Below are 14,268 nucleotides of genomic sequence, written 5' to 3'. Positions count from 1 at the left end.
CTTGATTGGTATAGCTATATCGACAGTGTTCCAAGGTGCATTTTCAGAATAAGTCTATACTGTTGGTTTATCCTTTTTGTGCAGTTTAGATAGTGTTGGAGATTTCGAGGGGATTGTGTTTCGGGATACCAATGTCGATAGAGGAGAATTGACAATATGTCATCAAAATGAATTTTATTATCGTTTTAGCAGGTTTTTGTTATGCCGATAGTGTAATAGTACATTGTCACATGATGGAAGCTATAGGAAAAATCATTAATTTGCTGTAATAGGACAATGTAATGAAAGAAACAACAACTTAGAGCTCAACAATTAAGAATCAAAATTAAAGAGTCAAAAGTATCAGAGCATTTATATGCACATCAAGATAACATGAATAATGAACATTGATCACTAATACATCAGCAGAAAACATACAATAGGTGCCACTTAAGGATGTTGATACATTAACAGAGATGATACAAGCTCACATTCATTGGTTGTTCATGAGGCAAGAAATGTTTTCAAACAGTGTTGAAATATTGAAATACATACTATAAGTACAAGAATGGTATCTCCAGATAATAAAATGTACCTCTAAGTATTGTGATTACTAAAGGAAGATGTAGCTTGGTTGTTCATAGTGCCAATAGCTAGAGAAACTAAATGATAAGCCATATCTCTACATGTGATACAATAAATGGGGCAGGAATGCCAATGATACATCTAATAAACAAAAAGGAGGAAGGTGCTCAAATATAATCAGAACATGTAAAATCTCCAGGAGTTGCCATCAACAATATTCAACTTTAGGTTTATCATGTCACATAAAGAAATAGGAGCTACAAGATGTAATCAGTTCATTGGTACAGGGAAGTATCTAGCATATATTCAAAAGCAGAACAAAGGTACACAGAAAGTAAGTAATTTTATTTCTTCCTTAGTTATTGATTTCTACAAGAAAGTATCTAGCATATATTCAAAAGCATAACAGAGGTACAATCCACTGTTACTGTTATTACTTATCACAACCATGGTTTTAGTAGTACTAGGGCATCATTAAAACCCTCCCAAACCTCTATGAATCGACCTGCCACTTTGAAATCTTGGAGTATATATATAAATCTTGCATATCACCAAAAACTAGATTTTCCCACTGGCTATATTAGGAGTTATACAAATAATTTGCTTGTCGGTTACCCTAATTAAGGGTTTCAGATTCTTTTTGGAAAAACTAACATAACTTGCAAAAGACAATGTGAACACTCATAAAAAATGGATTCAAACAAAAGAAGATTCATTGCTCTAGAGTCCACAACTGAGTGCAGAGTAAGACAACTTCATATTTGATCACCTCTTTCATTGTAATAGTCATAAAGTTGCAGAACCGTATGATAGTTGGTCATCCTGTTACCAAAACTTCATTTCCTTATACTTCCTCCTTTTGAAATTAGACTCTAATGAAAGGAAAGACATTTATCAAAATGCCCTGTTATATATAATACTATTTGAAACCAAATAACATTATATCCTTGGAGTATTGTTGTCATAGAGATTTGAAACATGAAGGAAAATGACAAATTTAATTAGTTTCATTATCAAATATCCTTACAAACCTCCACACTTGCCATCTCTCAAAGGAAACATGTTAAATAAACCTTCATAGGCTATCCCCATACTTGATCATATAACATTAATCATTCACTCATCCATTAATAACATATAACATTCATTCATTCATCCATTAATAACATATAACATTTATTCATTAACATATAGCATTCAATCATTAACATATTCACATTCACTCATTAACATATAACATTCATTATGTAATCCTAGAGAAACTAACTAAACATTGAAATAGATAATGGCACTTAGGGTAGGGTTTTAGGTGGTTTAGGGAAGAGTTTCAGGTGATGCTTTTGTGGTCCCTGGTGGACCCCTTCTGGGTTCACAGGGAGCTGGCTTGAGATCCTCAAGATCTATTGGATCTAAGGACAACTAGGGTGATGGGGATTCTGAAGATGGTGGGGACCTAAAAATGGGTTTTCAGGTGGACCCAGGGGAGGGGTCATGGGCTTCTCGGGGTCCTGTCATGGGAGCCAAGGAACGAGCTTTTTTAACTGGAGCCATGAATAATCATTGGGCTGATTTATTTGGGGTCAAGTCGACCGAAAAGTCCTCTTTTCCACCTATTTCTATTACTTGTGATAAGGCTAGTGGAAATATTGCTTTGTCTATCCCGAACTAGGTTATTTTCACAACGTCGATGTTACAACACTCACCCTTATTGGAAAGTTCACTAGACCTAGACTTAACACAAACTCAGTGAGGGTCTTTGTTAGTTGAAGGTGGAAGATCAAAGGGAAAGTTGAGGTTTCAACTCTCCCTTAGATTTTTTTCTCCTTTGCATTCTCATGTGCTGAGGATATCATGACTATTCTTTGTGGTGGTCCATGGATTATGGGGAGGTCCTCCTTACTCCTTAAGAAGTGGAGTCCTAATATGGATATGTCTGATGCCTTTTTTGAAACCATTCCTATCTGGGTTAAGTTGTCAGGACTTCCACTGGAATACTGGCATGAAGATATTTTTAAGGGCATTGTTGGAGTGTTTGGTGAAACTCTATCCATTGACCCTATGACAACAGCTAAGAAAAGAATGGTCTATGCCAAAATTTATGTGGGGGTGTCCAGATCTAAGGATCTTCCTTTGTTGATTGAGTTGGTGTCGAAGTTGGGAACGCTAGTTCAAACTATTGAGTTTGAATCGTTACCTTTTGTTTGTTTCTTGTGTAAAAAGGTGGGCCATTGAGAAAAGAAATGCCTTAAAAACCCCAAGATAGATTCTAATAAAGGAACTATTGTCTAGAAACCCAAAACCGTGGAAGAAGATACCCAAAATAAGAAGGGTGATTTTGTGCACCAGAAAGGGCCTAATGGGAGCCACGAAACCAATAAGAAAAATGTTGTTCAACATGGCCAGAATGATGAGGTGAAAGTAATAGGTTAGGAGGAATATAATAGAGAAAGTATTCATGGTGATCAAAACCATGAGGCCAATGACATAGATCTAATGATGACATCTGAGGAGGGTCCTGATCAGGTTGAAGAGGAGATAACTAAGGAGAATGTGATTGTTGAAAAGGTAGAAGAAAAGGCTGGTGGAAGATTTGGAGGAGGGAGAACTTTCTCTGAACCCCAATAGATCCAAGGATATGGAAGAACGATCCTTCAAAGATCGACAATCTTCTCCGGTTCTTGGATCATCGTTTGGAACTCTTGAGTTCAATGAGCTAAAGAAGACTTTGGAGGATGACTCTTCATCACAACACTCTACCTATAACCTCCCTGACTTTGATCTGAATATTGTTATTCCAGATACCCTACAGTCCCCAAAGATTGACAGTTTTACGGGTTTAGAAGGAATTGACTTTGATGAAGAGATGAGCTACACTAAGGTGGTGTCGAAGAAAAAGAAGTCTCACCAAAAGCCTTGAGTTACAACTCGTAACAGAGTGAAGGCAGATTGTGGTGGGCCACCTCAAAGTGCAGGGAGAAAATCTAACAGATGGCAAAGAGAGTAGGATAGCATACAGATATTAGCGGATGGATCACAGAAAATGATCCATGATAGTCTATTTAATTCCCCTGGTAAGAAATGAAGATCCTATCTTGGAATATTAGAGGTCTTAATAGCAGTCATAAATAGGACATTGTCTGTAATATTATTAGAAATCATAGATCAGATATTTTACTTATTCAAGAAACTAAAATGACTAAAGATAAGGTGGAGAAAATTAAGCTCTCTAAATTTTGTGAATCTTATGGGAGCAACTCTGATGGGGCTTCTGGGGGAGTTGCTACCCTCTGGAATACCAAGTTTATTCATGACACTCCTATATGTCATGATAGTAACCATGTTGTTACTTTGTTTAAGCATTCAAGGGATGGGTTTTCTTGGATTTTGTCCAATGTGTATGCTCCTAATAATAAAGTTTGCAGGAGGAAATTTCGGCTAAAGCTCTCTTCTTTTCGTAGTTGTTATCTCAATACTCCCTAGATTATTATGGGGGATTTTAATACCCCTCTTACGGAAGTTGAGAAATTTGGGGGATCCTAGATACAAATTGACAGTAAATTGGACTTAGATGACTTCAACAATGGTCAAGGTCTGGTTGACTTGGATTTATCTGGAGCTTCTTTTACTTGGTCCAATCATCGAGTTGGTATTGACCTGATTCAAGTTAGGCTTGATAGGGCCTTGCTTTTTATTGATTGGATCCAACATTATATCTTCTCTCTAAATTTTATGCTTAGAATTAGATCTGACCATCTTCCTATGCGTTTGATGGCTGAGCCTAAAAATGGTTTGAGAAGGAGGTTTCCGTTTAGATTTGAGAAAATGTGGCTTTCCCACCCAAACCTTTTCAGTAGTGTGAAAGATAGGTGGAATGTACATTTGGATAGCTCTGCTATGTTTTGGGTGGCTAAAAATTTGAGGCATGTCAAGGAGAGGGTTAAAAAGTGGAATAGAGAAGTCTTTGGGGACATCTTTGTTCAAAAATTTGCTATTCAAGAGGAGTTGGTCCTAATCCAGGGTAAATATCAACATGAAGGATATGTGAATGATAATTTTGCCAAGGAGAGTGAGGCTCTGTCCAAATACCACAATATAATAGCTCGGGAAGAGACCTTTTGGAGGCAGAGATCTCGAGCCTTATGGCTCAAGGATGGTGATAAAAACACCAGATTATTCCACATCTCTACCCTTAAACATAGGACTGCAAATAGAATTGGCCACATGATGAACAATGGGAGAATAATTGATAACGAGGATGAAATAAGTAGAGTTGTTGTTGAGTTTTTTGTTGATCTTCTAAAGAAAGATACGTTGTTGGACCCGAAGGCTCAGAATATGTTGGCTGATACTATACCTAAAATCCTATCTGAGAGCCAAAATCATAATCTTATTGCCATTCCTTCTAAGGAGGAGATTAAGAGTGTTTTCTTTTCTTTTGATGGTAGTAAAGCTCCATGCCCTGATGGATTTCTTATGTTTTTCTTTCAGCACTTTTGGGATGTGGTAGGGGAAGATGTGTCCAATGTTGTTAAAGAATTTTTTGGAGCTAGATCTCTGCTGAAGGAATTGAATGCTACCTTCATTGTCCTCATTCCTAAGAAGCAAGGGGTTGATTCTTTGCATGCTTTTAGGCCTATCATCTTGTGCAACTCTTTCTACAAAATTATTTCCAAGGTCCTTACGTCAAGATTGCTGGGTGTTCTTCCTCTTTTGATCTCCCCTCAACAAATTTGGCTTTTTACCAGGAAGACAAATTCTTGACTCCATCATCACAATTCATGAAAACATTCATTATCTTTTGGAGGTGAAGTCTCAAGTCTTTCTTCTAAAATTGGACATTGCTAAAGCTTATGATAGGATGGATTGGGGCTTCTTAAAAACATTTCTTCTGGAGTTTGGTTTCTCTGACAAGGTGATTAGTTTGATTTGGCAGCTCATTTCTACCGCCTCTTCTGTTGTTATTATCAATGGCTCATCGTCCCACTTCTTTAGAACCTCGAGGGGTCTTAGGCAAGGTGATCCCATATTGCCTATTATTTTCACTATAATGGCAGAAAGTCTGCGCAGATACATTCATAAAAAAGTTGTCGATGGATCCCTGAAAGGTCTCAATCTGTCCTCTACCAATTTGATTTACTCTCATCAACAATTTGTTGATGATACCATTTTAATGGGTAGCTCCTTTTTTGGAGAAGTCAGAGTCATAAAATCTATTCTCAACATCTATGAAAAAGCCTCTGGACAAATGGTTAATAGAACTAAAAGTTTTAACTATTTTATCAACACCCCTAAGTAGCGCCAAATGAATATTGCTAACATTTTTGGCAGTCTCATTGGTAAGCTCCCCTCTACTTACCTGGGCCTCCCTCTAGGATCTAAACCTTCTGAGTCCTGGAAATCTTTAATTGATCAATTTAATAGGAATTTGACTAACTGGAAAGGTACCCTTTTGAGTTAGGCTAGTAAAATTCAGCTGCTGAAAGCTACTCTTTAGAACCTCCCAGTGTATGCTCTCAGTTTGTTCAAAATTCCCTCTAAATTTGCTGATATTATTGAAAAAATTTAGAAAAGATTCCTTTGGTCAGGGGTTGAAGAAAAGAGAATAATCCATCTGGTTGTCTGGGAGAATGTTTGCAAGCCAAGAAGATTTGGTGGATTGGGTATTAGAAGCATCAAAACCTTTAATAATGCTCTTCTGGCTAAACAGGTTTGGAGGTCTTATGACTGTAGAAGGGAATAGAACACCTTATGGCATAATAAATATCTCTCTAATGTTCATTCTTTGTAGGATTTTTTGAGTTCTTCTCAGACCCCTGCTGGTTCTCATCTTTGGAACAATATTCTCAAGGCTAGGGATGTGTCTAGCTAGGGAGCCTATTGGAAGCTTGAGAATGGTATAAAAATCTAGTTTTGGGCTGATTGTTGGATTGGGCATCACTCACTGGCTTTGGATCCTACTCTGGGGTCTTTAAAGGATGTTTGTGTGACTTCTCATGGTACCATGGTGGCTGACTTTTGGAAGGAGGGTAAGTGGGTTAATCTTCTTGCTATTAATCCTTCTTTCACCCAATTGCAAATTTCCCTAAATTATTTTGGTTTGGAGGAAAGTGTGGAAGATGAACTAATCTGGAAATTCAATCCCAATGGAAAGTTTTATGTGTCTTTTGTGGACATTTGTAAGGAACCTTATGTGTCCTGGTGTTCTAAAGTTTGGATTAAAAACCTGTATCCTAAGGTCAATATGTTTTTTGGCTCCTCTTTCTTAACTAAATCTTAACTACTGACAATCTTGTTAAGAAGGGTTTTTCTGTCCCAAACAGATGCTACTTGTGCTTGCAGGCGGCTGAATCTGTGGACTATCTATTTTTACATTGCTCTTACACCTCTGAGATTTGGAGTTTGGTGCTTCAGAAATGGGATCTTTGCTGGACTTCATCAAGAGTTGTTAAGGAGTTTGTCCACCAATGGAACCCGCCATCAAGAAATCCCTTCATAAAGAAGTTGTAGTTTTTTGTGTTTCCTCATATGGCATGGGGTTTATGGAAAGAACGTAACAATAATATCTTCATGGACACCCATCTCCCTTCTGATATTGTTTTCAAAAAAATTTCTAGAGCCATCTCTGATAACCTCTCGGTTGTTAGCCCCAATGTCCTCTCTCACAGTGGTATCCTTAAGGAGTATGAAGCCAATGTTGTCAAGGGCTGGAATTTTGGTCATCATATGGTAACACCTAAGGTCAATCCCAGGGACAACATTAGTTGGAAATTTCCACCCCAAGGTTGGGTCAAAATTAATTTTGATGGCGCGGCTAAAGGGAACCCGGGTCAAGCTAGTTGTGGTGGAGTGATACAGGATCACAATGACAACTTCATTTATGTTATTGCTCTCCCTCTTGGTAAACATATTAATAATGCCGTTGAAGCCATATGAGCTTATTACAATCTCAAACTTACAAAACTTAACAACTGTAAGCTTGTTTGGGTCGAGGGGAACTCTAAGAACATTATCAACTACCTTAAGGGAAATTATACTTTGGCTTGGAATGTTGATATTTGGATGAAAATAGATAAAGACATTATTAAAACATTTGATAAATTTATGTTCACTCATGTTTATAGACAAGCCAATGTGATTGTTGACTTCCTTGCCAACAGGGGAGTGACATGTAAATCTCAGCTTTGTTGGACCCATGGTGACAGGTTGAACTCAAAACTTGTGATGCATCTACTCCACGAGTGAAGTCAGGGGAGTAAAGTTAATGATTACTAGTGCTATAATGACTTTGATTCTTTTTAGAACTTCTAATACCTTTCGTTCTGAGACAGGTGGCCAAAGAGGACAAAAGAATTGATGCAAATTTATTTCGCATGCTTTGTGGGCGATTTCATACATTTTCTGGAGGTTTGCCTTAACTCTGGAAATTCGTTGCAGAGAGAATTACAGAGAGATTGATAAAATGGGTGGTGCAAGAAAGAGAATTGAGCCACCTAGTTGTGTGCAACTTAAGAATGAAAACAAGCTTTGGCGCATTCTACAAAAAGGTGGGTTCACTACTTACATTGAGAGGCTTCAAAGGCGAAATCAAGATGTTACTAGGTATTTTGCTAAAAACTGGAAGGATGGTTCGATTATTCTTCACGGTCGGAGGGTCCTGGTAGATGAAGCCCTAATTCCTCAGGTCATAGGGTTATCTATGGATGGCATGAAGTATTACAGAGAGGGTGTACATGGAGCAAGTTGTGCAGAATTTCCCTAAGGAGGGGGAGGAGCAAGCTAAAATTGTTAACAAGACAGGTAGCTACTATGATATTGCGGTCATCAAGTCTTTCTGGCAGAAGCCTCTCAAGGTAATTATGAATTACCTCACTTTAGATGGTTGATATACTAGGGTGTATGGCCACCATTTTGTTATTCTGAATCATTTTTTCCATGGAGTGAAAATGTCTTTCCCTTTCTACCTCATGTCTGCTCTTAGGGCTAATTTCAGTGACCACCGTAAGAACCCTGCTAAGTTTCCCATTGTGCATGAAGACTTGTTGGTTCTTATTGATGCCCATTTTTGTGCTCTTCCTCCCCCTAAGGATTTTATCCATATTTCTTCTAAGAATGATGAGACTAGTGCGGGAGAGTCTGAGAATGATGCATCTGGGTCTGGGTCTGGGTCTGGGTCCTAGGAGACTCCTCCTCCCCTGAAAAAAGCTAAAGTGGAAATTCCTTCGAGCTCTAAACCCAAAATGAGGAAGCGTTCCACAGGTCATAAGAACATTGTTATATCGTCCTCCTCTACTTTGGCTGAGATTGGCTCCCCCTCTTCTACTAAGAAGACAAATGATGTTAAGAACCCTAATAACCCTAATGTCCCAGCCTCTCCTCTTTCCTTTAAGGAGACCAGTAATGTGGGTGTGGCTTGTATTGTTGACCTTAATCCTAAAAGTGATGAACTAAATGAGAAGAGGGAGGATTATGAAAATGTGTTGGGTATGGCTCATGATCATGCGATCAACACCTTCAATTTATTCAAGTGGCTATTTCATGAACTTAAAGAGATCCAGATTAACCAAAGAGCTTTGGGTAGAAAAAAGGATTCTATCCCCGCGGTTTATTCTTTTGGTCTGCACAATGCAGGGAATTGGACTAAGGCTAAGAATAATTCGACCATGGATTGTATCACAAAAATAGGGGAAGGGGTTGACCAGCTGAAGAAAAAATTGGAGGAACACATCACCCGAGTTGAGGATGGCAACAAAAAAATTCAGGACACCCTCAAGAACATTATGCTTAGTAGTCATATAATTATTAAATAGTCTGCAATGGTTATGAATACCATGGTGAAAATTCTAGACCAATCGGATAATGCTATTGTTGTTATTGGTGAAGAAGATGAGGTAGCTCAAAGTGGTGAAGGACCCTGCAAAAGGACTCTAGGGAACATGAAGAAAAAAGCATCCTTTCAGAACTTGGATCATAATGCTATGCAGGTTGCTGCTATTACCATGAATTCTCTAGAGGTTGAGGTTGTTGAGACCCTCAGAAGCCTAATGTAATTGGGCTATTTTTTGTTGTTGGTTCTTTCTGTGTCTAGGTTTAGTCTTTCTGTTGTCTTTTTGAGCCCGGCTAGGCTTTTGATGTCTCTTTGGCTGCTGCTTTTTATGCCTATCCTTGTAGCCCATTTTGTTTTGGATGTTTCTTTCTGATTCTAATCCTCTTATAATCATTTTGTAAAGGGTTTTGGGGCCCCTTCAAAATCTATTTTTTCCTTAATCCAAAACATATAACATTCATTCTTTTAGTTTTTACATATCAAAAATATGGTTGTCATAATGTGATTATAATCTCTCTTTTTTTTGGTTTCTTTTTTTCCGCTAAATAAAGAAGAAGTGGAGTATCATTTTCTAAATCATTTGTCCCCCCTTCAGTTGTTCTGTCATCTGCTCATGATCTTAATGTATGCCTAGTCGTGTACTCACCACGTGGAGGCCACTACAAGGGGGGTCTACTGCAATAACAAAGAAATGTTAAATTGATATGTTTTATTATTATTGTTACAAGTATTTTATTAATTAAAAGAACATTAGAGTGGTGCTCTTTACCTGATGGGGCCACATCATATTCCTGATCTTGTCTTATAGCCTCATGCTCAACATGTTGAACACCCTCTAAATCCTCTGGAGTTGAAACGCGAAAGGTTACATTAATTAATACACCAATTGCAATTAAATATATATGTTTAAAAGAACATTAGAGTGGTGCTCTTTACCTGATGGGGCCGCATCATGTTCCTGATCTTGTCTTATAGCCTCATGCTCAACATGTTGAACATCCTCTAAATCCTTTGGAGTTGAAACATGAAAGGTTACATTAATTAAAACACCAATTGAAATTAAATATATATGTTAAAAAGAACATTAGAGTTGCCCTCTTTACCTGATGGGGCCACATCATGTTCCTGATCTTGTCTAGCTTGTTCATGCTCAACATGTTGATCATGCTCTACAGGCTCTAAAGTTGAAACACAAAAGATTACATTAATTAATACACCAAATGAAATTAAATATGTTTAATTGTATTAATCCATACTACATTTTGTATAGCACATGAATACATCCAGTATTGGGATGCACACCATGACCTTCATTTGCAGGTTGTACTCCACCCTCACCAAGCTGCATTCCAATGTCATGTGCAGTATTTTCATTGCTTGTCTATTTGAAACAAATAGGCACATAATTACTTTATGGTGGAAATTAATATTCAATAGATTGCATAAGTATTCAATTTTAATAAACTTCATTGAGTTTATTTACATGTGTGTTGGATGCAGTGGAAGCTTTTGTTTGCCCAATCAAGAATCTTAGGCATTCAACCATGACTCCATAGCCTTGCTGGAAGGTAATCTATAGCTCCTCTTCTGTGGGCATTCTATTGAATTCAGAGCCCTTCATTTTTGCATAAGATCATGAATTTTGCTTCTATGGTATGATAAAACCAAAATTGTTTGCAATTTATTATTTGGATGCAATATTTCATTTATTGATACTTACAATTCATGTGGCTAATGTTTGTGTTGCTCATGTTTTTCTAGTCTTGCCTTTGTTTCCTTCAATGTGTCGGGCAACCTATGAAAAGTTTGAAATACGTTAGATTATGTAAAAAGAAAGAGTAATCTATATATAATTACATTGTTGATAGTATCACATACCTTCCTTGGCTCGATGGTGTCTTTCTGTTTTTCTTTTCAGCCTTCTCTTTTCCATCCAACACCAGGTCCTTCCACTCCCTCTTCAGAATCACGGGGGGACGCTCATACTTTTTGTTCTCTCTAAATTCGACCTATATTGATCCCTCACATACTTTAGATAGGTACCAGCTTTCCTAAGGACCTTGGTTCAGTTGAATGTGTTATTACTTAATAGAACAACTAAATGGTTAATGAACTCATCTTTTAAATCTTGATTTTGGGTATTTCATCATGTACGTATGGTGGGCCCGAAGATCTCCAATGTAATATCATTTAGATGTTTATAAAAAAAATCATTTCCTGCAAAAAGATCATGGGATTATTAGTTTAAAAATAGTGATCAATATGTAAATTTCAATTGGATTATATATAATAATTATTATTACATTTTAAAGTACCTGGGACCTTCTCTATCTTTATGGGAACAAAATCCTCGGTCATCACAAATGTGACCGAAAATGTTCCCGTACTAGTAATATGAGAAGATCTAGTAAATGTTGCTAAAACATCACCAATACTAGTGGCCTCTGCAACCCCAAGTACATGTCCTGGCGTATGTTCTGGCATTTGTTTGCTACCAGTGGGTGCACTATGGGATACCTGCATGCTATGTGTTGCTGACATTTCAGTCAACAATATAGGCACAGATGATGGGGCTGGATGATGTGATGTATGTGCAAGAAGATCAGGATCGACACTTGTACCAACCCCTACTCCCTGGGCAGCACCTGCAGTACCCTAATCATGGCCAGCAACATCACGAGGACACAAAAATTCCTATAAAAACAACACATATTTTAGTTCATGACATAAAAGAGCACAAAGTATTAAACCATGAATGAACTTGTGTTATAATTAAAGATCTCATGACATCTTACTTGCAAGTTTTGTGCTCTCTCAATTAATATTTTAACCCTTTCTCTTATCTCATCTATTTGAGGCACTATGAATAACAACTGAAGGATTTCTTCATTGCATTTTATTTGGGTCTTCCTTTGATGAATACTAAGAGGGGGGGTGAATTAGTATACCCAAAAACTTTACCAAACACTTAAGCAAATTTACTGTAGATCGATGTAGCCTTTTAAACAGTAAACCGGTTAATACACAAAAAAGCCAAATAGAAAATAAATCATTCACCCACAATAACACAATCACCATAACACAAGATATTTTGACGTGGAAACCCAAATGGGAAAAACCATGGTGAGTGAAACTCACAAGTCTACTATCTGCATAATAGCAACCAAACCGGTTAAGGCCTTACAATGTTCTTTACCAGAACATATACTGTTAGGAATCCTAATCTTTGTTAGGAGATAAGTCATGCTAAAGACTACCCTGTTAAAGGATTTCAGATCCACAACTGTGAACCACCTTGTTAGAGGATTTTGAATAGGCTTAACTAAGCCTACCCGGTTAAGGGTTTCAGACTTGTCGAAGAGATTATTAATCAACAAGTAAGTGATCTAGAAAGTAACACAGAATGCTTAGTTAGATCCTTAATAGCTCTTTGTTAATGCATTGCAGCATTACTTCAATCTTCTGTCCTTCGCACGTTCAATCTCTATCGTAAGATACCTTCTTGCAAAAACCTAATCTTTTTATGCAACCCTTCTACACACATACATAAAACCCTAGACATGATGTCCTCATATAGGAATCTAATTTCATGTCGGTCCAATGAGATTAGACTATAATTTCCTAGGTATAGTGCATCTAGACACAATTTGTAACACAACACAGAATCACCGCATCGATGTCGGTGGATGATAACTCATCACACTTTACAAGTTTGTCAGTTAACAAAACACAGTATACTGATTACCGCTTTACAAACAAAGACTGGTAAATTGGAACATAGTGTTTCGATCTTAAAAAGATTGGTTGTCGCTTGGGGTCCTCGTATCGCTTGAAGTCCTCATACCGCTTGAGGTCCTCGGTCATGCTTTGACCGGTAATCTCCTTCTGCAAACACCGATAGTCTTCAACAAACAAAGACTATGCATACAATGGTATACAATACCGGTTTGAACAATACATCACATAGTACCGGTTGAGAATACCTCGTATAACAAATAAGTGTGTGTTCATCAATGACAATCACAACTAAACATCATCAAAATACCAATAATCTCCCCCTTTGGCATTGATGACAACACTTAGGAAAATTTGACATCTAAGTGCTTACAAAACAAAACAAAAATGATGCCATAATCAAATTACTCCCCCTAAGCATATACACTACTCCCTTTGCCAAAATTAAAAGCATGTACTACTTCCAAACCACTCCCCATAAAATTTTCAATTCAATATCACTCCCCATTTGCCAACAATGACAAAGTAATGCAAACATGCCAAAATCATATTGCATAACATGAAAACAGAGTATATGTTTATGACAATAATGAGTAAAACTTTTCAAAAATGAATTTAAAGTTTTTCAGAAATTCCTTCATGTCTATAGACCACGTATATAGGAGTGAGGTACCAATTTCACTTTGAGTCTTCTTGGAACACTAATTCCTCCATGGCATCAATAGTGCTCTATTCTTGAGTGACAATGATGGTGTCCATGTTTAGAAAGCACTTCTGAAGAATCTGCAACTTAGGTAGCAAAAGCAACTAAAGTTTCTATAGATCTTGAGATCGCTTGCAAATCTCTGAATCAATCTTGTCAATATGTTGCCGGTGAGTTTGTACAGTCTGCCCATACACTGTGAAGGAATCATATGGCACTTTGAAGTTGTCTATATACTGCTTTAACTCTAATTGGATTTGACCCTTCTTCTTCAGAGCATCATCACATAACAGATCAGGTTGGCAGATTTTGCTCAAAAGTTTATGTCCTTCAGCCATTGTCAGATTGATATCATCTCTCTGATGGATCAGCTTGGCTTTGTCTTCATTAAATTGCTTCACCAATGCAACTTTTAGTGCCTTTGCATGCTTTTTCTCTATAG

General features: G+C 37.4%; 1 protein-coding gene across 1 annotated transcript; it reads left to right on the top strand.

Annotated features, from left to right (window-relative positions):
• Positions 1-4,332: 4,332 nt before the first annotated feature.
• LOC131874442 (uncharacterized) lies at positions 4,333-5,325 on the top strand. Its single transcript, XM_059217821.1, has one exon. The coding sequence runs from the start codon at positions 4,333-4,335 to the stop codon at positions 5,323-5,325; it is 993 nt and encodes a 330-aa protein (XP_059073804.1).
• Positions 5,326-14,268: the final 8,943 nt, after the last annotated feature.

Source organism: Cryptomeria japonica, chromosome 3 (genome assembly GCF_030272615.1).
Source record: "Cryptomeria japonica chromosome 3, Sugi_1.0, whole genome shotgun sequence".
NCBI classification, from domain to species: domain Eukaryota; kingdom Viridiplantae; phylum Streptophyta; class Pinopsida; order Cupressales; family Cupressaceae; genus Cryptomeria; species Cryptomeria japonica.
Note: the sequence above shows the minus strand (reverse complement) of the source record. Positions and strands in the feature narration are given on the sequence as shown.